General features: G+C 39.6%; 1 protein-coding gene across 2 annotated transcripts in view; it reads left to right on the top strand.

Annotated features, from left to right (window-relative positions):
* dusp23b (dual specificity phosphatase 23b) overlaps positions 1–23,854 on the top strand; it is a 96,556-nt gene that overhangs the window by 46,508 nt on the left and 26,194 nt on the right. For both annotated transcript variants that reach the window (XM_028797381.2, XM_028797382.2), the window contains exon 2: positions 11,376–11,657. In XM_028797381.2, the coding sequence (XP_028653214.1) occupies positions 11,388–11,657 (270 nt within the window). In that variant the 5' untranslated portion in view covers positions 11,376–11,387. The remainder of the gene's footprint in view (positions 1–11,375; positions 11,658–23,854) is intronic.

Genomic DNA, 23,854 nt, shown 5'->3' with positions numbered 1-23,854 from the left:
TTACTTTTAGGTACATCGTTAGTTAGAAGCTTTAGTTGAGCTTTGTGTTTTTGGAGTCGAGACATTTTTTCATTTAGAAATATGGATAAGTAATAAGGAGTATTGCACTCACTGTTAATATGGAGCCTTTTCTGCGGTTGAACGGTTAATAGTGCCTTATTGTAATGAGATCCACCTATGCTGCATAGCCGTCTATTTTGTTGTTTCTTTCGTGTTCGTGTGTTTGTTCCTGTTATCCTTTCCTTTTCGTTTTGTACCCGTGACCGTGTATTCATGACTTGTTTCTTTCTCAGCATGCGAAATATGGATAAGTAATAAGGAGGATCGCAGTCACTGTTAATATGTTTCCTTTTCTGCAGTTGGAACGGTTAATAGTGCTTTATTGTAAGGAGATCCACCAATGCTGACACCTATGCTGTCTAGTGTGAAGGTGTTGATGTTCACTGTAGAATATGTGGCTTTGGGTGTCACTTCTTATGGAGGTGTCTGTGTGTGTGTGTGGGGGGGTGTGGGTGGGGGTTGTGGATTGTTGTCGCGCGAGCGTCTTCTTTCTTTTTGTGTTCCTGTGTCTTGTTGAATCCCCCTCTTTGTGTGTGTGTCCCGTCCCTTGCTTGTAGGGTCTGTGGGGTGGTTTTGTGTTCTTTTTTTTGTGTCCCATGGGCTTGTTGAATCCCCCTCTTGGTGTTTGTCCCGTCCGGTGCCTGTGGGGGGGGGGTGGGGGTGGGGGTGCCTTGCTGTTGTGCGCGAGCCTCTTTTTTTTTTTTTTGGGGTCTAGTTTCGTGTGCAATGTGTTTCGTGCTTTGCCTGCGTTTGACTACTTTTTTATGTGCCTTTCCCTTTTTTCGGTGCTCGTTGCGCCTCATTTCTCCATTTTTCCTGTGCTCACTCCTTTTTTCTGTGGTCTTGTCCGCCTCTCGCGGCCCCTCATCCGCCTCTCTCGCCCTCTTTTGTCCGCCTTTCTCGGCTCCTCAGCCGACTCTCGCGGACTCTTTTTGCGCCTGCGCAGTACGTCTTTTTGCAGCTACGGCCCATTGCCGGATGTGCCTGCGTCCATCATCCGGTTTAGCATTCTCGGTTAGTAATATGGATAATTCACTGGGAACATACGTTATTCTATCAGTATCGTCCCTTGCCATTCGGCCCAAAATTTATCGGATGGGATCAACACCAGCACTTGAGCCCTCTTCTTAAACTCACAGAGTTTACTCGTCTTGTCATAATTACGTTTTTGTGCCTACTGCTTGCACTGCTGATGTTCCGCCACAATAGAAGACAATCTGGCAATCAGCTCTTGCAGCAAAACAACTTGGTCAACAAACCTTCCCCCAAGGGATGTCTCACGAGTCCCTGTCCATTCATCTGGAAAATGTCCAACATCCCGCACGGTCACCAGCCAAATAGTAGTTCAAAAGGACTCATCCCAATAGACACTTCCCATACAGCAAATGGGAGGAAAGGTACTACAGTATCACAGGAAGTTGGATCATCATGGGCTACTCGCCGAATCATCTGTTTAAGAGTTTTATTAAATCACTCAGTCAGGCCACTTGTCTGCGGTTGATAAACCGTGGAGTGTAACTGCTTAATTCTGAAACTTTCACCTAGCTGCTTAATGATCCAAGACATAAAGGGTGTGCCCTGATCAGTGAGAATCTTGCAAGGGATACCAATATATGTGAATATATCTGAGAGTGCTTTTGCAATAGTTCGGCGTCCGCCCATCGCAGCTCTGCTACTTCTGGGTATTTTGTGGTGTATTCGATTAACACAAGCCTATGCTGAAACCCACTTTTACTCATGGGAAGCAGGCCAGCAATATCTAATCCCACCCTTTCAAAGGGGACGTCTAAAATAAGCATTGGTATAAGTGGTGCCCTGGCGGGTCTCTGAGCGGAAACTATTTGACAGTCGGGACAGGCCTTACACATCCCGGCCCATTTTCACCCAAAACATGACTGTGAGCAATTTTTAAAACCTTCTCCCTATGCTCAGTTGGTACTACCAACTGCTTGATACGTCCATCACCCATGCAATCAAATATTACCCGATACAGAAAACCATCCTTAAGTAAAAAATGTGGTGTTTTAAAATTTGGGTCTTCTCTCTCCAGATAGTAAGAGTCATTTGCAACGCGGGCTTGTCTGAATGCAATATCCAAGTAGTTGTTCGCTCGTTGCAGGTGAGCAAACACCGCCTGGATGGCAGTCTCTGCTTCCTCCGTATTTGATACAGCATCGCATTCACCTCCCACTATTTCATTTTCGTCTGGGTCCATATTGCATCTCTGGTCTGTGGAGGCTGTTGGTGTATGTGATGGTGCAGAAAAGCTTTCCAGCTGTCCCCAGGGCTTCAATTGAGGATTCATCCCCCAACTCGCTGGACAACTCCAGTTCAATTTCAAACCCATTTTCTTGACTGACATTGTCTGTGGCGAGACCCTCTCTGTCTACTATGGGGGTAGGTGCTCTGCAGGTGGCCATGACCTGTGGGAAGAGGGCATTCCTTTTTCCTATTAGGAGTGGTCAGGGTGAGGTGTCTGATATGGCAGTCCAAATCTTAAAGTTCTTCCCTTTAAATTTCAGAGGGAGTAATATAGTATTGTATGTTTTAATGTCCCCATGGAGGCAGTGGATGTTTACTTTGACTGTGGTTTTATAAGGGGTCTTCCGGAGCAAGTCACAGCGGACTACACAGAGGACGCTACCAGAGTCCAACAGTGCTGAGAATTCCAGTCCGGCCAATGTAATAGAGACCTTAAAATTGTCCTACTTTAACATCTTGGGGGAAACTTGTGAGCCACATACCTGGGCCAGACTGATAGCCATTGTTTGGACAGGTGGTATTGATATTCCTAAGCCAGATGTCCCAGTTCATCACAGCGAAAGCAGCAGCTTTTAGTCCGCACTATGGTATTCACAATCAGGGGTCTTCTGCTCATGGTGCTGGCGATTCTGAAGGTCTGTGCTGGCTGGATTGAAATTGGGGTCAAGCTTGGGTAGCCCCATTGTTTCCAGGTGGCTTGTGCACCCTCTACTCTGCGGGTCAGATCCAGCAGTGAATGAACATCTTCCCGTAGCATTTCATCACAAAGGCTCTCATCTATCCCTGACAAGACTGCATCAATAGTGAGCTTCTCCACAATGCGCTCGAAAGGGTCTCCACAGATGCAGCTTTGAATCGGGTCTACTAAGCCCTGGATCTGTCTTCGTACAGGGCGATCTGGATCAATATGCCACAGCCGAAACTGGCACCCCTTGACCACCGGGCTCACAGCCGTGTGGAGGAGGATCTGTTGCTTCACGTAGTCCTAATCATCAAGCCTTTTTGGAGGGACTAGTTTGGAGGACTTCTCCGGTTAAAAACGGGGTCAAAATAGCTGCCCAGGCTCCCCTGTCCCAGCGCATCAATGTTGCCCAACGTTCAAAGCAGAATAGGAAACACTCGGGGTCATTTGAGGGTTCCATCTTCGGCAGCACATCTTGTGGCCGTGCCAAAGCAGCGGTGGCCACCGGAGTCTGGGTTTTGCTGTATTTCTTGGAGATCCATCCTTGCAAGGACCCCATTCATGGTACCATGTGATGTGCAAGACCCTGCATTTATAATGTTCCTTGCATCACCCATCGATGGCAGATGCTTATAGCGTGATCGCAATCTTTTCGGATTTGCTTTTGCGGCAAGCCGCTACAGTGCTGGTAACCTGCAATTGCCCCTGCAACTGACAGGTTGTCTTCCAAAGACGTGGTGATCACGCTTCAGGATGCTCTTTGCCGTATCACCCCGCTGGGGGGAGTCCCAAAAGAGTTTAGAAACCTTACAATACCCAATGTACCCAATTTTTACATTGAAGTATTGTTTTATACTGTACTACATCTGGTTTCTGGTTCCACTCCACGTTTTAAAGCTCAGAAATATTTAATACAACAAATTAGTGGTGCAAATATCATGAGAGATGTTTTGAATTTAGTTACAGCAATTTATCATTATTAACTGATTAAATTAATTAAAGAATAATAGTCTGTTCATATTATCTTAATTGACTATTTATTTCACCTCCACTTTCCTCATTCCGTACCATTAGTAGGATAGGCTAATCATGCACCACATTCTGCCGAGGATGGTCATTACAAATATTAACCAAAGTCTCTTTTGTTTTGGTGATATTTCACTAAAAATGACAAAATAGTTGTTTGTTTGCTGTGTAAAACACAGATTGTGTGCCACAACACCATTACTTCCATGCTTGAACACTACTCTGGAGATATTGCAAAGGATAAAACAAGGGTACCTTAAGTAAACCATTTACACATGTTTAGCCATCTGACAACTATTCTTTTATGTAAAGCTGATCTTGTGATAGTGCAGGTTGGCTACATGCTCCTAATCTTAACATAGAATAAAAGTAAAGGAGGACAGAAAAAAAAAAAAACTCTAGACGGCTGGAGAAAAAAAAAAAAAACAAAATCTGCAGGGGTTCCAGGCCACGCGACCGCCCAGCCCCCTGTAGAAATTCTACCTAACATAAATGATCTAAATCAGTCCTCATGATTTTCAGGCTTCACATGGAAGAACTTGATGATGATGGTTATGTGGACCTCTGTCCTTCTGTCCTTCAATCCATCAATGTAGGGACAGCACAGTGCTTTGATCGGGTGGTGGTGGCGCAGACCACCACAACAGAAAACCAGAAAAAGAACAGCAGAGAAAGTAGGGGTCAGTACGGATTTTGGAGCCACCATTAATGATAATTAAATGCATATACAGAATTAAACTAAAATGAAGCTATGAGAAAGCCATGATGAAATAATGAGTTTTTAGCAGTTTTTTAAAAAATGTTCCACTGTATTAGCCTAGCAAATTTGTATTGGTAAGCTGTTCCAGATTTTAGGCGCATGACAGCAGAAGGCTGCCTCACCACTTGTTTTAACTTTAGCTCTTGGAATTATAAGCAGACTCTCATTTGAAGATCTAATGTTATGATTTGGAGTGTAAGGTGAAAGGCATTCTGAAATATAGGATGGAGCAAGGTTATTTATGGATTTGTAACAAACAATCAAAAACCGATAGGTGCTGTTCGAGCTTTTAAGTATGCGAAGCACCGTGCGGGAAGCATGTCGCTTGACAAAGCAGCTGCAAGGAAGGGAGCAATGTGAAGGTGGTCTTTCAGCATTTTTTAGACGAGCGTCCATATCCTCTAGGGGTGCAAACAGCCATGCTCACAATATATTTGAGGAGTTTTATTTAATACGTAATACGTACTCTGATTGGGTAGCTTCTCAGCCATCTGCCAATAGCATCCCTTGTATGAAATCAACTGGGCAAACCAACTGAGGAAGCATGTACCAGAAATTAAAAGACCTATTGTCCACTGAAACCCATGAACCAGCAAAAAATCCGCGATATATACTGTATTTACAGTGCATCCGGAAAGTATTCACAGCGCATCACTTTTTCCACATTTTGTTATGTTTTGTTATGTTACAGCCTTATTCCAAAATGGATTAAATTCATTTTTACTCAGAATTCCACACACAACACCCCATAATGACAATGTGAAAAAAGTTTACTTGAGATTTTGCAAATTTAATAAAAATAAAAAAAATTGAGAAAGCACATGTACATAAGTATTCACAGCCTTTGTCATGAAGCTCAAAATTAAGCTCGGGTGCATCCTGTTTTCCCCTGATCAACCTTGAGATGTTTCTGCAGCTTAATTGGAGTCCATCTGTGGTAAATTCAGTTGATTGGACATGGCTTGGAAAGGCACACACCTGTCTATATAAGGTGCCACAGTTGACAGTTCATGTCAGAGCACAAACCAAGCATGAAGTCAAAGAAATTGTCTGTAGACCTCTGAGACAGGATTGTCTTGAGCCACAAATCTGGGGAAGGTTACAGAAAAATTTCTGCTGCTTTGAAGGTCCCAATGAGCACAGTGGCCTCCATCATCCTTAAGTGGAAGAAGTTTGAAACCACCAGGACCCTTCCTAGAGCTGGCCGGCCATCTAAACTGAGCGATCGGGGAAGAAGGGCCTTAGTCAGGGAGGTGACCAGGAACCCGATGGTCACTCTGTCAGAGCTCCAAAGGTCCTCTGTGGAGAGAGGAGAACCTTCCAGAAGGACAACCATCTCTTCAGCAATCCACCAACCAGGCCTGTATGGTAGAGTGGCCAGACGGAAGCCACTCCTTAGTAAAAGGCACATGGCAGCCCGCCTGGAGTTTGCCAAAAGGCACCTACCTGAAGGACTCTCAGACCATGAGAAAGAAAATTCTCTAGTCTGATGAGACAAAGATTGAACTCTTTGGTGTGAATGCCAGGCGTCACGTTTGGAGGAAACCAGGCACCGCTCATCACCAGGCCAATACCATCCCTACAGTGAAGCATGGTGGTGGCAGCCTCATGCTGTGGGGATGTTTTTCAGCGGCAAGGACTGGGAGACTAGTCAGGATAAAGGGAAAGATGACTGCAGCAATGTACAGACACATCCTGGATGAAAACCTGCTCCAGAGCGCTCTTGACCACAGACTGGGGCGACGGTTCATCTTCCAGCAAGACAACAACCCTAAGCACACAGCCAAGATATCAAAGGAGTGGCTTCAGGACAACTCTGTGAATGTCCTTGAGTGGCCCAGCCAGAGCCCAGACTTGAATCCGATTGAACATCTCTGGAGAGATCTTAAAATGGCTGTGCACCGACGCTTCCCATCCAACCTGATGGAGCTTGAGAGGTGCTGCAAAGAGGAATGGACGAAACTGGCCAAGGATAGGTGTGCCAAGCTTGTGGCGTCATATTCAAAAAGACTTGAGGGTGTAATTGCTGCCAAAGGTGCATCGACAAAGTATTGAGCAAAGGCTGTGAATACTTATGTACATGTGATTTCTCCGTTTTTTTATTTTTAATAAATTTGCAAAAACCTCAAGTAAACTTTTTTCACGTTGTCATTATGGGGTGTTGTGTGTAGAATTCTGAGGAAAAAAATGAATTTAATCCATTTTGGAATAAGGCTATAACGTAACAAAATGTGGAAAAAGTGATGCGCTGTGAATACTTTCCGGATGCACTGTAAATATGCTTACATATAAAATCCGCAATAGAGTGAAGCCGCGAAAGTCGAAGCACGATATAGCGAGGGATTACCGTATTCCAACATGATAATGACCCCAAACACACCTCCAAGATGACCACTGCCTTGCTAAAGAAACAGAGGGTAAAGGTGATGGACTGGCCAAGCATGTCTCCAGACCTAAACCCTATTGAGCATCTGTGGGGTATCCTCAAACGGAAGGTGGAGGAGCACAAGGTCTCTAATATCCACCAGCTCTATGATGTCATGGAGGAGTGGAAGAGGATTCCAGTGGCGACCTGTGAAGCTCTAGTGAACTCCAAGCCCAAGAGAGTTAAGGCAGTGCTGGAAAATAATGGTGGCCACACAAAATATTGACACTTTGGGCACAATTTGGACATTTTTCACTTAGGGGTGTACTCACTTTTGTTGCCAGCGGTTTAGACATTAATGGCTATGTGTTGTTATTTTGAGGGGACAGCAAATTGACACTGTTATACAAGCTGTACACTGACTACTTTACATTGTATCAAAGTGTCATATCTTCAGTGTTGTCCCGTGAAAAGATATAACAAAATATTTACAAAAATGTGAGGGGTGTACTCACTTTTGTGAGATACTGTATATATATTTTAATAAATAAACAGAATCGTGTAAAGGTTTGGGGTTTTTATCCCCGTATACTGCAACAAAATTCTTACAGTTAGTAGTTCAAAATAACTCAAAGACATAGAAGGAAGGGTAGATGGACATTTTATGGGGACGGACCTGAAATTAAACGGTGGGATGCTGGGAAATTCGTGGTGCTGGATGGGTAACTGATGTCATCACTGGGGGACCAGAGTAAATAAAGGCACCCGGAAGTGCTGTGGCTCTTTGGATCGTCTGGGCGGTATTACGGTGGCGGAGCCTCGTTCTTTCTGACGGAATAAAGAGAGAGAGGTTAGTATGCTGCCGTTGTCCCCTGGCACGACTTGTTGCAGTGCGTGTCAGGTCCTTAAACTGCTCCCTATGTGCGCGTGCGTGACAATATGTATATATGTATGTATATATATGTATAGGGATGTATATGTATGTATACGTAGGAAATGCTCAGGCAGACAATACTATTATTTAATAAAAAGTTAAGAGCCACACAAATGCTTAGAAAGACTTGCCACTTGACAAATGACATACAGTATAAGCACTTCTTAAAGAATGAAATACTTGTTTCCTGAATATGCTGCATTTTAAGATAATTTTTTTATTTTTATCATTGTTTAGTATGATATGTTTGGAAAGGGTCCTGTGATAATCGGTGTAACTCAAAAACAATTCCTTAATTCAATGCCTCAAAATCCCCAGAAGTAATGCAATTTTTTAAAATTCTTCTCCAATAATTGGCCAGGAGATGGCAGCATTTACCTATAAATTTTGTTAGAGACAATGTGTTTGTTTAGGAGTGGAAATGATATAAAATACTTTCCCATCCATCTGAAAGTTTTTAGTTGTTTTCCATACTGCACCTGGGTTATTTATATTCACAGTAATTTTCTGAAAATATATTGAAGAGATGGAGGAGACCATTAGTTTTGTTGTTAGTAAAAGAAGGAATGAATACATTTAAAGTATTGGTTGTTATGCTCATGTTAACTAGTTTTGTTTCTTTAATAAAGACTTTGGTACAATCTGAATCCCCAAATTTACACTGTGCTAATTTAGGCTGTGGACATCTGTGTTTAGTTTATACTAATAATTTAAATATAACAGAAAATGTTAACAGTAAATTAGGACATTCTGCTACTTAAAATTACTGATGTTTCTCTTATGCTATTGGGCGAGCATAGTACAATGTAAAATCTACAAAGCCCTGATAGATGATGGCATTATTCTTACTTTTTAATATTAAAAGGCTAAATAGTAAATATATATAAAAAAAAAAACTAACAAGTAATTTAGAATTTTATATAGTGATTTATAACATTGCAAGCATGAAGTAGGGGAGATGCTGATTTGTTTTCCCAATGGGTAAGTTGTGTGATTGACTTTAAATCTGAATGACAGGTATTTTCCATTTAAAAAAAAAACCAAAAAGTTAACTTTTAAGATCTGCCTTAAAGTTATTCTGGTGTGTGCTCAGACCAAATTGTATCTATGTGTGGGTGTGTGTGTGCGTGTGTGTGTATGTATGTATGTATGTGTTTGTTTGTTTGTTTGTTTACCTATGTATGTATGTATGTATGTATGTATGTATGTATGTATGTATGTATGTATGTATGTATGTATGTATGTATTCAAAGCACTTCTGTAAAAAGCCAAATTTCCCCCTGGGGACAAGTAATGTTCCATCTATCTACCTATCCACCTACCTACCTAAATGCAGTGATTTATAGTAATAATGTATATAATGGGGGAACTTGGGCTGAAATAAAAAAAAACATTCCTATACGTAGGTTTCTCTGAACCCAAACATTCCAAAGAATCCAGCAATATACCATGTGTCACTTTTTGTGAATTAGTAAACTTCCAATCAATGGTGCCCCAGCTAATGCAGAATCTGGGATAATAGTATAAGCTTATAATGTGTAGAATCTTAAAACCGCATTGACATTAGGGCACTTTGTTTGAAAGCTTCTTGCTCTCTTTACTTCCCATATTTTGTGAAACTTTTTGAGATAAATTACCTGCTGCATATGAAGTGGAAGCAAGCAGTAGGGCCTAGTGGTATTAGACTTCAGACTACAAGGTTGACAGTTCAGTCCTTACCTGTCATTCAGTGTGTAACACTGAGCATGTCTGTTGCCCAACCTCATGTTCAGTTGTATAAATATACATGCAAGCAAATTAAGTGAAGCTGTACACTTATAAAAAAAAACACATTGATATATTTTAGGTAAGAAAGATTAATATAAATTTAAAAGTGCTTTTTCTAGGACTTGTATGCTTGTCAGAGATGTAGAAGTTGTTGTGCAAGGCATGATGAATTCCAATAAGTAATTTCATTTGTGTATTTAAAAAAAAAAAAAACATTCTTTGTTAATTCAGAAGTGGCTGTGCACCAGCTGCCCTGATTTCTTGTCGGACATCACCTTCCTGAATCATTTATATGACTGGTTTTGAAAAGCACGGCAAGCATGCACAAACAAAATGCTTTCGCAGTCCTATCAATGTATATACAAGAGTGTCTAATCTTGTAATTTGATACAGGTTTTCTACATTTGCTTATTCAAGTGCTGGAAATTGAATTCCAGAAAGAGAGAAATTTACCATTTGTGATATTAATTGAATCATATTTACAATATGATTACTCTGACATGAAGTGTAAATTGCTTTGTACATCTACTGTATCATCCATATTGCTTTATGACGTTTGATTGACGTCTTTTTGTGTTTGTATTGCTTATTTTTTCTTGTAGCACAATACACACACACACACACACATTCTGATTAAGGATGATTGAAATTGTTGGGGGGGGGGGGGGGAATTTATTAACATACAATTCTTTAAAAGTTTGTCTCTTTGTAGAGAAATGTTTGTTAATTTTGACTTTATTATATATAAGTGTGCTATAATTTGAAAAGTGGGTATTAAGTTTTAATAATTGTTTATGTAAAGGCTCTATGCAAGCCATGTATGCGCTACCTGTTCAAACCTTTATTTTTAGGATTTCCATTTTGCCTTTTATAATGTTTTTTGTTTTCGTCATCACCACTCACTTGCTATTGGTTTGTCTATTGCTTTGTTCTGTGTTGAGTTTTTTTTTTTTTTTTTAATCCCTGCTCCCTTACCCCAAACTTAATCAATTATTACTATCGGCTATTGCAGTTACCTGAGAGGCTCTGTATAATCCTTGTTGCTGTGGCATTAGTTTGTATCTGCAAATGCATTCTTTGGCTCCCTTTTGTGCTTCTCCTTTTGTTGCAAAGTTTGCTGTCTTTGAACCATTTAGTATTTTAGACTTTCTCGATGATTTAGTGTTGGTATTTAGGATTTTTAAATCTGGACTTTTGAACTTTGACTCTTAATTTTAATTTTTGTTGCATGTTTTGTTAATTAAAGTTATATCTCATTATTTTTTCCCTTCTTTTGGTTAAAATTATTATTATGTTAGGTAAGGTTTTTTGACGGTAATGGCTTTCCTGTTTTGAGCTCATCATAACAGTCCTACAATGCATTTATTCCCTAAGGTAACTACTGTAGGAGGTAAATTAAATCCCTATTACATTAGTCCTTTTTTAACTACCATAATTTGTCTAACAATTATATCTACTTGTATTGTTTAGGTGCTCCTGGAGGTGTATTGATTTTTTGTCTCTTCATTTCCCCATACAGACTGTATAGATCATGAGTTCTGCAGCTCCACACAACTTTTCCTGGATTGAACCAAAAAAGTTAGCTGGAATGGCATTGCCTCGGCTGCCTGCCCACTATCAGTTTTTATTAGACAATGGAATTCGGCATTTGGTTACACTTTGTGAACGTAAGCCTCCGTACCATGACACATGTCCTGATTTGACATTACACCACATAAAAATTGATGACTTCTGCCCTCCAACATTAGAACAGACTAAAAGATTCCTTAATGTGGTTGAAGAATCCAATGCCAAAGGAGAGGTATGTATCAAAGATCAAAGTAAGTGAATTTAGAAATTCTAAAAATGTAAAAAAAAAAAATGCTTCCCCTATTCAGATTTAAGCTATTTAAATCATACACATTGATTTTCATATGTATTTTTTTTATTTTGTTGGCAGAGCTTGTGTGGATATCTTTAAATTTTGTACTAACTGTTACAGTATGGATGTTAACAATTTAAATGTGTAGAAGAAGAGCTTTAGATTTTATTTGTCACATATACGAGGGGGGACCCAAAAATAACCGGAAATATTTTTGAAACGTGTTTAATTTAATTTTCTGTACAAACTACAATTAGTCTCCTTCAAAGAACTCTCCATTGGCGGAAATACACTTATCTAACCGTTTGTTCCATTGTTCGAAACATTTTTTGAATTCGTCTGAAGTAATGCCCATTAATGCTCTGGTCGTTTCTTGTTTTACCTCTTCGACATCTTGCTAACGCCTTCCTTTCAAGTCTTTTTTCAACCAAGGGAACAAAAAGAAATCACATGGAGCTAAATCCAGTGAGTAGGGTGGGTGGTTCAGTGTTGTCATACCGTTTCTTGCCAAAAATTGGCGAATGCTGAGAGCAGTGTGAGATGGAGCGTTGTCATGATGAAAGAACCAATCGCCCGACTCCCACAAGTCAGGGCGTTTCCTTCTCACACTGTTGCGCAATAGGTAGAATGCTTGGTTTACAGTCTGACCTGCTGGAACAAATTCATAATGCACGAGACCTTTGACATCAAAAAAAGAAATCAACATTGTTTTCACTTTTGATTTCATCTGCTGAGCTTTTTTTGCTCGAGGAGAATTCGCGGTTTTCCAATGACTGTAGCACCACGATTCATCTCCTGTAATAATTTTGGAAAAAAAATCTGGGTCATTGTCAAACTGATCCTTCATTTCACGACAAGTTTCCAGGCGACGCTCTTTTTGATCTGCTGTCAGCAATCACGAGACAAATTTTGCAGAAACTCTTCTCATTTTCAAATCTTGCGATAAAATTCGCTGAACCGAGCTCCATGACAACTGGGTAATCTTAACAAGTTCGTCAATGGTCCTACGTCGATTTTCATAAATTAATTCTCGGATTGTGGTGACATTTTCATCAGTTCGTGATGTTGAAGGACGCCCGGGGCGTTGGTGGTATTCAATCAACATTTCACCATTCTTAAAGCGGCCAAACCACTTGTAGACTTGGCTTTTACCCATAGCATCTTCTTTGTAAGCTTTTTTTTACATAACAATAGTTTCTGCAACACTTTTTTCAAGAAGAAAACAAAATTTCACTGCCGCGCGTTGCTCACGATAATCGGCCATCGAAAAAAAACGACGCTTGCACCACGTACTACAAGTACCAACCTAACAACAACAAAATTCCGGTTATTTTTGGGTCCCCCCTCGTATATATGTGTGTATGTATGTGTATATATATATATATATATATATATATATATAATTAATGAAAAGATGGAACTCTGGAGAGAGCAACATACAACTGTCCGTGACTGAAACTGGTTTTGGCAGATACATTCACATCTTTTTGAAAGTTTGGCCCTGTGCCTTATTAATTGTCATTGCAAAGGCAAATCTAACAGGAACTTGTCTTTGCTCAGATGCACGCGCAGGCTCTCTCTCAGCAGCACAGGAGCCTTCCCAGCCCCCCCCCCCCCCCCCCCCCCCTCTCTCTCTCTCTCTCTCTCAGCAGCACGCGAGCCCTCTCCCCCTCTGTCACTCAGAAGCACGCGAGCCCTCTCTCTCTCTGCAACATTGCAGCAGTTGTATAAACACTTTTTTTTTAAATGAGTTTTAAGCACAGGGGGAAAAAAACCCAGGCTCCCTGCTCAGCTGCATGAGAAGGGTCTCTCTGTCAGCAGCACCCAAGCCTCCCCAGCCCTCTCTCTCTCTCAGCAGCACACGAGCCTCCCCAGCCCTCTCTCTCTCTCAGCAGCACGGGAGCCCCCTCCCCCTCTGTCTCTCAGAAGCAGGCGAGCCCTCTCTCTCTGTAACATTGCAGCAGTTGTATAAACACTTTTTTTTTAAATGAGTTTTAAGCACAGGGGGAAAAAAAGGAACATTTGAACAAATCCGAACTTTATTTAAAAGCCAACCAAGATAGTAACATTGCAGGAGTTCACCATTTTTAATCAGGCGACTGACAGTAGTGGAGTCAGGCACAGAGAAGGTCAGCTGCTGAGAAAGCGTCTCGACTGTTGCAGGGCGGTGAAGCAGGTGAGACGCTAATGAAAAAGAGGCACAGGGCATATTGGTTTTTAAAGACTGCTTCCTTCATTGTGTTTTAACCTCAGTTTTAAAGGATTGCGCGGCTCTCTCTGTCGCGCTGCCTGTGTGTGCGCAGCTCTCTCTCTCGGGCTGCCTGTGTGTGCCTCTGTCTCTCTCTCGGGCTGCCTGTGTGTGCCTCTGTCTCTCTCTCGCGCTGCCTGTGTGTGCGCCTCTGTCTCTCTCTGGCGCTGCCTCTGTGTGAACCAAGGTTCCACTGAGGTTGACTAATGAAAAGTCAACGTGGCTCAGAGCTGCATGTGGACTGTGGCACAGACAAACAGAAATGACGGCCTGCGTGCGCCATGGGTGTCTTACTTGTCGGCGGCTTAGTGAATCCACGCCCCTTCCGGCGTGCTTTCCATGGGTGGCTACTTGTCTTCTGGCTTAGTGAATTATATATATAGATATATACACACACACACACACACAGGTATAAGGTGAAATTCAGCTTAGTGTGCAGCCCCTACTCTGCAGTAAAATTAAAAAGTATACATTTAAAATTAATGTTAAATTTTAAAATGTGCAGTTAAAATTACTTAAGTAACTATAATTGTATACATAACACATTAGAGTTATAATAATTGTTAAATAATTTTTCAATAAAGAAAGTAGTTAAATATAAATTATATATGTCCAATAAAATGACTATCAGTTATTTTTATCACCTGGAATATGAACTTCTTTTTCAGTCTTCATGTTCTTGATTTGAGGCAATGTAGGCACCTACTAGTTCCTAACCATTTAAACTGGCTGTAGAATGGTGGAGAGGAGTCCTTCATGATTCTGGTTGCCTTGGTATTGTACCTTTTTGTATTTAGGCCCAATAGGAATGGTATTGGTAGCCCCATAATGTATTCAGCTGAGCACACAACTCTCTGCAGCATTGTATGGTCCTTTTTTGATCTATTTTAATATCAGGCAATGATGCATCCTACCAGTATACTTTCAATGGCAGCATGGTAGAAGGACTTCACAACTCTTTATGATACTCTGGAAATCTTCAGTTGCCTGAGATGGTAAAGGTGCTGTTTTGTTTTCCTCAACAATGTCTTCGTGTCTATTACATGCTAAGTCACTCCTAATGTTGATTCCCAGGTTTCTGAAACACTTAAGCCCCTCCACTGCAGTTAATGAACAGAGGTGTACACTCAGTTCTTTGCTTCTCTTTCTACCTGCTGAAATCCACTATGAGCACTTTTGTCTGGGTAAGACTTCGAATTGTTTTTGCTGATGAGGCCTACCGCATCTGTGTCAACAGATTTTAAAATGGTGTTTGAGCTGTACCTGGCTGCACAACCATATGTGTATATTGAATGCAGCAGGGGACTAAGAACACATACCAGGAGGTGCTGATATTCAGGGTAATAAAGCTGTAGGTATGTTTTAACACCTTGACTACTTTGGGTTTGGCAGACAAAAAGTTCAGGATCCATGTGCATAGGGTGGAGCTGAAATGTAGATTCAGAAATTTTTTTGCAAGTCTGGTGGGGTCAATTATACTGAAGGCTGAGCTAAAGTTAATAAACAGCCTTGCGCATCCTTTTTAAAGTGTTCAGCGTGGAAAGATAAGAGTGTAATACCTGGGAAATGTCATCATCTGTGGATCTGTTGGCCCGGTATGCAAACTGAAATGGATCCATGTCTCAGGGTAAACAGCCGCAGATGTGGTCTATAAGCAGACATTCAAAGCATTTCATAATTACCAACGTGAAAACTACAGGCTGTTAGAAGACCTCCCCATCTAGTCTGAATTACTTTTTGACAGGGACAATGGTGGGACTTTTTTGAAGTATGCAAAATAGAAACATTACTAGTTTTGTAATAACGCACTAAGCAGAATTATTATACAAAATTTCAGGCTTTTATCATTATACATTTCTTTTTTCCAGGTTTGCCGGTCTTGACACAACCAAGTTTCACATAATTTGGGTGACTGCACAACAGTTTCTAAATAAATACAATCCTACATACTGTAATTATATTTAATAATGTACTTTATAAGCTAAAATATATATTACTATATTACAGCTCTCATGTTATATGTATTACATGTTTTAAAATTCCCTTGCTTTTCTTGCACATGCAAATATGGCTTACCATATTTTAGTAAATTGTTAAAAGAAAAAAAAAAAAAAAAACAAAACATTTTTTATAGTTTTGTTTGCAGAAGCCAGCTTTCTTATAACCTTAAATTTTTTATAGCATTTTTATTCATTTTATTTAAAATTATAAAATTATAGTTTAAAAATCTCAAAAAGATACCAAACCATGAAGCCAAAAGTATCCTAATGGATGCAAAACACAATTTAGCATAAGAGTAGGCTTTATTTTTTATCATGTTCTTAAAAGTTGAAAGAAAAAAAGTAAATATTTACATTTTGACATTTCTGTTCAATTTTACTGTAATACATACTTAAATAAATTCAAAGTTCATACACAAACTTGATAGCCTGGTAAGTTGCTGTATCTAATATACATGATACAAGTATACCTTTTTAAAATACAGTATAAGAAGTAGATTGAATATCTGAATTTTGTGAGAAATGAATGTTTACATGCCCTATATTGAATTGCCCTAAAGATGGGTCCTGGCTTATGTTTGTTGCTACTAGGACAGGCTTTAGCATCCTTTGACTTTGTTTTAATCTTGCAGGTTCAGAAACTTAATAGTTAGAAAAATAAACATTTTTGACTGCCATTATCCTCCTAATCAGTGCCATCTCTCTCTATTTAGCTACACTGACTAGTCTACTCATGCAAACTTGCTTTTAATATTTTTAGACACATCACTGTATAAATATTGAGATTATTGTGAAAGTGAATCTTTTAAAACTAAACCATTTAACAATTTATTTTTAACACGTAGGGTATAAATAGTATAGTATGTAAATAACAGTAATTTAATTCAAGCAGATTTTAATGATTATATGAACAGCAAATGATTCTTTGAAAATCATAAATAAACTATTAAATGAAACATATACATTACTACTGCATTCAAAAACTTTGTATAGAATGTTATATAGTCATATATTTGGTTAAGGCTGAGAAAATAAAAAATTGTTTCTTTAACATCTTTCTGCTATTTTCTTTATTTTCATAGAATCACTCTGAAGCTTCCCTTCTCTAATATCTAATATAACAACAAAAATAATGTTATCTGTTCTTATTCATAAGTCAAGACAACTGACAATATTAAAGTTTCTTTTCTCTGTTAAATCCCTTAAAATAATCCTTACTTTCATTGGAGATAGTTGTGGGACATTTTTCATTCCCGCATTCCCGGGAATGAAACTGCTGTAATTCCCGGGAAAACAGGAACGGCCAAGCTCGCATATATAGCTTGTAAAAGTGTAAAAATCGATCAAGAAATAACAGAGTTATAGTTGAAAATAATTAAGGTGAAACCATTGCTGCAGCTTGCACTTCATCAGACAACAGCTTTGAACAGCAACTTGAAATTGCAATGCGTCAGTCTGTTGCATCTGCATTATCTGTGCCAAGAAACCTGCCATCACAGAATGATGACAAGAAACTGGATGCATCAGTAAAAGCTAAAATGGCGGTGTTTCAGAGCAACGGCAAGCGCGGGCGTTGTTTAGAACAAGTGTATCAGTATCGGATGATTGTGCCGCATACTTCAGTGGAGGCAGAGCGTGCTTTCTCAGCGGCTGGCGTACTTCTGCAAGAAGGTGCCTGGACGACCGCACGCTGGACACGTTAATAATAATTCATTATTTATATACAGTAATCCCTCGCTATATCGCGCTTCGACTTTCGCGGCTTCACTCTATTGCGGATTTTATATGTAAGCATATTTAAATATATATCGCGGATTTTTTGCTGGTTCACGGATTGCTTCCTCAGTTGGTTTGCCCAGTTGATTTCATACAAGGGACGCTATTGGCAGATGGCTGAGAAGCTACCCAACCAGAGCGCATATTACGTATTAAATAAAACTCAAATATATTGTGAGCATGGGGGCTGTTTGCACCCCTAGAAGATATGGCCGCTCCTCAATATACGCTGAAAGATTACCTTCACATTGCTCTCTTTCTTGCTGGGCTTACATATGGCTGATTTGTCAAGCGATATGCTTCCAGCACGGTGCTTCGCATACTTAAAAGATCAAACAGCACATATTGATTTTTGATTGTTTGCTTTCTCGCTCTGACATTCTCTGCTCCTGACGGAGGGGGTGTGAGCAGGGGGGCTGTTCGCACCCCTAGATGATACGGACACTCGTCTAAAAATGCTGAAAGATTACCTTCACGTTGCTCCATTCTGTGCAGCTGCTTTATCAAGCAATATGCTTCCTGCACGGTGCTTTGCATACTTAAAAGCTCGAAGGGCACGTATTGATTTTTGATTGTTTGTTTGTTTTTCTCTGTCTCTCTCTCTCTCTCTCTCTCTCTCTTTCTCTCTCTCTCTCTCTCTCTGACATTCTCTATTCCTAACGGAGGGGGTGTGAGCAGAGGGGCTGTTCGCACACTGACCTAGAGGATACGGACACTCCTCTAAAAAATGCTGAAAGACTACCTTTACGTTGTACCGGCGGTGCTTCGCATACTTAAAAACCAAACAGCCCTATTGATTTTTGTTTGCTTTTTTCTCTCTCTGACATTCTCTGCTCCTGACGCACACTCCTTTGAAGAGGAAGATATGTTTGCATTCTTTTAATTGTGAGACGGAACTGTCATCTCTGTCTTGTCATGGAGCACAGTTTAAACTTTTGAAAAAGAGACAAATGTTTGTTTGCAGTGTTTGAATAAAGTTCCTGTCTCTCAACAACTTCCTGTGTTTCTGTGCAAATCTGTGACCCAAGCATGACAATATAAAAATAACCATATAAACATATGGTTTCTACTTCGCGGATTTTCACCTTTCGCGGGGGGTTCTGGAATGCAACCCCTGCGATCGAGGAGGGATTACTGTAGCGCTTTTCTCAGTACTCAAAGCACTATCCACACAGGGAGGAACCGGGAAGCGAACCCACAATCTTCCAGTCTCCTTACTGCAAAGCAGCAGCACTACCACTGCGCCACCTGTGAGGACGTTGTGCTTTCTATGCTTTTATTACCGCAACTAAAGATACATGTACTTGTATGACAGCATGAACTGCTTGTAGATAAGGTTAGTCTTTTATTTGTGTCAACATATTGCAGTAGTTTTATTAAAAATAGGTGTCGGTTGTTCTAAAACCGTTCACATGTGAGATGCCCGTGCACTGTGTCATCCCTGGGATTCCCGAATTCCCGGGAATGGATTCCCTAGACAGTTGCACAATAGTTTTGCATTTGTTGACTTTACAAGTAATGAAGGAAAATTAAGTATAAAAATCAGTTACTTTATTTATAACTGTTTATGCTCGCATAGCAATGGAATTGAAATTCTGCAGATTTTGCACTAATGTAATTTTTTGTTTTTTCTGTACTCTTTGGGATATACTCTGTGTGCGTGTGTGTGTGTGTGTATGTATATATATATATATATATATATATATATAAATATATATATATAAATAATATTGTAAGAATAATGACAAACAGCGATGTTAAAGTGTTGGGACACCAAAAGGCAAAAGATCTGTTGAGGATAAAGGAGAAGCATTAGGCAACAGTACCAACCCTCGAATTAGGGTGGAATTACGATTCAGTGAGCCTATAAGTTGTGTCACAAGTTCACATTTGACATACAGTACATAAAATTAATTTTAGAGTTTGTGTTAAATTCAACATTCCTCATTTACAGATATTTAAACTTGTTCAGTTGTTATTTTTTAATGTTGGTGTCTTAGAACAGCACAATATATGAAGCATTTAAAATTAAAAAAGAGAACATTTTTTAAGAATTTTCTTAACAAAGAAAGAAATAAAAAGAAAGAAATAAACCTCCGTTTGGTAAAATGAGATACATTCAAGGTCAAACCATATTTTCTCATAATTCATTATGTTTCATACTGCATTATGCTGAAGGAAAAATCTGATATTTTTCAAGTACAGTTTATTTAATTTTTTATTTTTACAATCCTGGTATACTGTTTAGGTTTAGTTTTCATCTCAGTCTGGTTTCAGATTTGTGAATTATTCTTTGATGTTTCTGTTTTTTTGCAGTTTTAACTTTTTTATTCATTCTGTTTTATGAATTGCTTTGTATTTGCCTTATTATTTGTTAATGATATTGTTCCTTGTGCCATTCTAACTTAACCTAGGGGAGCAGGACCCCCTGTTAAGTAGGTCAGCTATCAAGCAAGTCTGGTGCCTTTAAACATTCTATTTAAAGACATACCTGGCCTTTGACGAGCTGCTGGAGTGTTTAATATTTTGTAGCCTGTAGTTTTCAGCTGCCCTTCCTTGAGGTGGCTTTTGAATTAGATTAGTCATGGTATCTTCCTGAGAGAAGTCTTATTCATTTTGGGGTCAATTACTTTTTGTGATTTTGTCCTTGTAATAGCTGCTGTTTATTTTTGAAGATAGTTTCTTCCTTGTGGTTTATTTATTTCTAGTTTTAATTCATTTTGTGTTTATTACATTTTTCCATTCATTTTCCTAACGTCTTAATTGGGCAGCCAGAGTTTAGCCCAGTAATCATCGGATAGGCACATGGCAGGAACAACACCTTGACAGGGAGCTAATCAGCTGCATTCTTTCTTTTATGATATTTCTTTACTTAAATATATTTTTTGAGTAGAAAATGGTTTATTCTTTTGTTTTTCTTCTTCATTTGCGGCTTCCCTATTAATTAGACAGCACACACACACACACACACACACGCATACACACACATATATGTGTGTGTGTGTATATGTTTGTGTATGTGTGTATATATAATATAATATATATGTACTAGGTGGCTTCGCTCGCCAAACCCCATGTTTGGTTTTCCGGATACACACTTTCAAGATTTTTTTTTTCTTTGAATTGTTGCTATTTCATTAGCTTCACTTTTATTTCAGAACTTCTGTAAAAAAATATTTGGAATCTTTTAAGTTCCAATAAGCTTAGTCTTTTAATGAGGTCAGTGAGATATGTGTTTAATGACTTTGTACCATAATACAGGATAGGTTTCTCTGTTTGGAATTTCAGCACAGACAAAGCGATCTACATCATCAGCAGTTAATATTTTTTTTTGCAAAGTAACCAATAAATGCATGTGAGGTAAAACACGTTTTTGAATTTCTCTGACTTAAACTTCAAAGCCTTATAATATTTACATACTTCTGACATATCACCTGTGTCTATATATTCAATCTTTATTCACCTTTTAGTTATTTCTCCGAGTAATAATTTCTATTTTTTTGTGCTAATGTGGTCTTTGCTTTCTTTTTTTGACACTGTCATTTTTTTCTGCTTTCATATTCTGTATCTTGCTATGCATGTGTTTCGCTCCTACATTTTTTTTTGAGTCTTTTGAATTCCAGTTTTCATTTTCTCTAACCTGCTCTGCATGTGTTTGGCCCCTTTGTTTTTGTAACCAATTTATGACGTTTTACTTTGTTTTCTACTCTGTCTTTTATTTCTGACCTCGCTTTGTCCTGCTTTTTTTTTCCAATGACACCTGGTCCGTGGTGATTATTTTCCCTTTTTCGAGTAATAATTTCCGTTTGTTTGTGCTACTGCAATCTTTACTTTCTTTTTTTTACACTTTCTAATTTTCCTACTTTCGCCGACATTTGTGAACGTGTTTATGAAGTTCTTCTTTATGTTTTACTCTCTCTTTTAATTCTGAGCCCGATTGGACGTGCTTTGTTTCAGTTCCACTTGTTCCACAAAGGCTGATAATTCCTTTCCTTATTTTCTGAATTTGCATCTAGATTATTTTTTCTTTTTTGCTCTTTTTTCTCTCCAACGCTTTTGAGTCTCTTTTCTCCGCGCTGCTTTCTTCTTCGCTTAGTCGACGTTTTATTTATAACGTATTGTCTTTATATGCGCTGAGACCCTGGATCTGTGTGTGCTCAAATCCTTTACAGGACTGAATGTTTTGCTGCCCCGTTGTCTTATTTGATATTGATTGCAATTAGGGTATGTCTTGCAAGAATCTCAGGTTCTACGTCATCGCGAGACAGTCCTGGGTCAATCTCTTGGCACAATGTCTCATGTTTAAGGTCCTCGCAGGTCTTTTAACTGTGTTCCGTGATCTTAACGTAAAGATCATGTCTCGACATAAGGGCGAGAATAAAGTAGAAATGTTGAGAATAAAGTCAACATGTCGTCAGTCTATTACACATTACCCAGGTACATTACACAGTATTGGAAAAAAAATCAAACAAATACAACTTGGCTTGCAGTATTATCCAGTAGTATAGAAACAATATTCACACATTTGAACATAGTGGTCCACATCTGACCTTTTAAAACCAAAGTATCTCAAGACAACAGACACAGCTCCTTTTTTCGGCAAAAGTTCTTCTGTGTCATTATGTTCAGCTTTATTGTCTGCTACAGCTTCAGTTTCAGAATGTTCTCTGTCCATTTTCACTGTTCAATACCTCCACTAACGCATGTACTCCATTGCATGTGTTTAGCGGTGCAGCAGTGAAAAAGGCCACCCTTAAACAAAGTTAAAGTTTCCCACTGCGCCATGTTCTGAACACCCAATATATACGACCCAAAATTTTATTTATATGCCCCCAGGGAAGCGTCCATGGAGCATCCTAACCAGATGCACGAACCACCTCAACTGACTCCTCTCAAGGCGGAGGAGCAGCGACTCTACTCCAAGTCTCTCCCGGATAACTGAACTCCTCACCCTATTTCTAAGGGAAAGTCCAGCCACCCTGCGGAGAAAACTCATTTCGGCCACTTGTATCTGCAATCTTGTTCTTTCGGTCACTACCCAAAGCTCGTGGCCATAGTTGAGGGTAGGAACGTAGATCAACTGGTAAATCGACAGCCTCGCCTTTTAGCTCAGCTCTCTCTTCACCACGACGGACCGTTGCAGAGCCCCCATTACTGCGGATGCCACACCAGTCCATCTGTCAACCTCCCACTCCATTCTTCCCTCACTCGTGAACAAGACCCTGAGATACCTGAACTCCTCCACTTGAGGCAGTAATGTGTTTCCAACCCGGAGAGAGTATTCCACCCTTTTCTGGCTGAGAACCATGGCCTCGGATTTAGAGGTGCTGACTCTCAACCCCACCGCTTCACACTCGGCTGCGATCTGCTCCAGTGAGAGCTGGAGGTCACTGTCCAATGAAGCCAACAGAACCACGTCATCCGCAAATAGCAGAGACGAAATTCTGAGGTCACCTAACCAGACCCCCTCCGCTCCCTGGCTGTGCCTAGAAATTATGTCCATATAACTTACGAACAGAATCGGTGACAAAGGGCAGCCCTGGCAGAGTCCAACCTCAACAGGAAACAAGTCCGACTTATTACCGACTATGCGGACCAAGCTCCTGTTCCTCCTGTACAGGGACTGAATGGCTTGTAATGGTTAGAAAATGTGCAAGCCCAGAATGTGAATTTAAATCAGATAAATTATTTTTTTTTAAATTTGTATAAACACTTATTAAAATGCTGTCTCATTAAATGCTTTGGTTATATGAAACTTCCCAAACGAAGACCTTTGGAAAACGTATCTGAGTTTGTGACACCCAGTTTCTAATTACCATTTTCTGTGGTTCAAACAAACCAATGAATGAACAGTGTAGCTGCACAGCAGAGTTTATCGGGATATGTCCTATAAAATCATTGGGCCACATAATAACATGCATTTGTTTGGGGTTTGAAGTGTAAGAGAACAAAAACAGTGGAAGACATGTAAATGCCACACTGTCACTTGCAGCTTTGAGGCATCAGCATTAAGTAATATACAGTACTATTTCAGCTAACAAAATCAATAAGTAAACTTACTCTAATGAAAGATGTCTTTCCAACTTTCATAGCTTCTTCTGGTTTAAGTTTAG

Source organism: Erpetoichthys calabaricus, chromosome 3 (genome assembly GCF_900747795.2).
Source record: "Erpetoichthys calabaricus chromosome 3, fErpCal1.3, whole genome shotgun sequence".
Lineage (NCBI taxonomy): Eukaryota > Metazoa > Chordata > Cladistia > Polypteriformes > Polypteridae > Erpetoichthys > Erpetoichthys calabaricus.
This window is presented reverse-complemented; position numbering and strand designations above follow the sequence as displayed.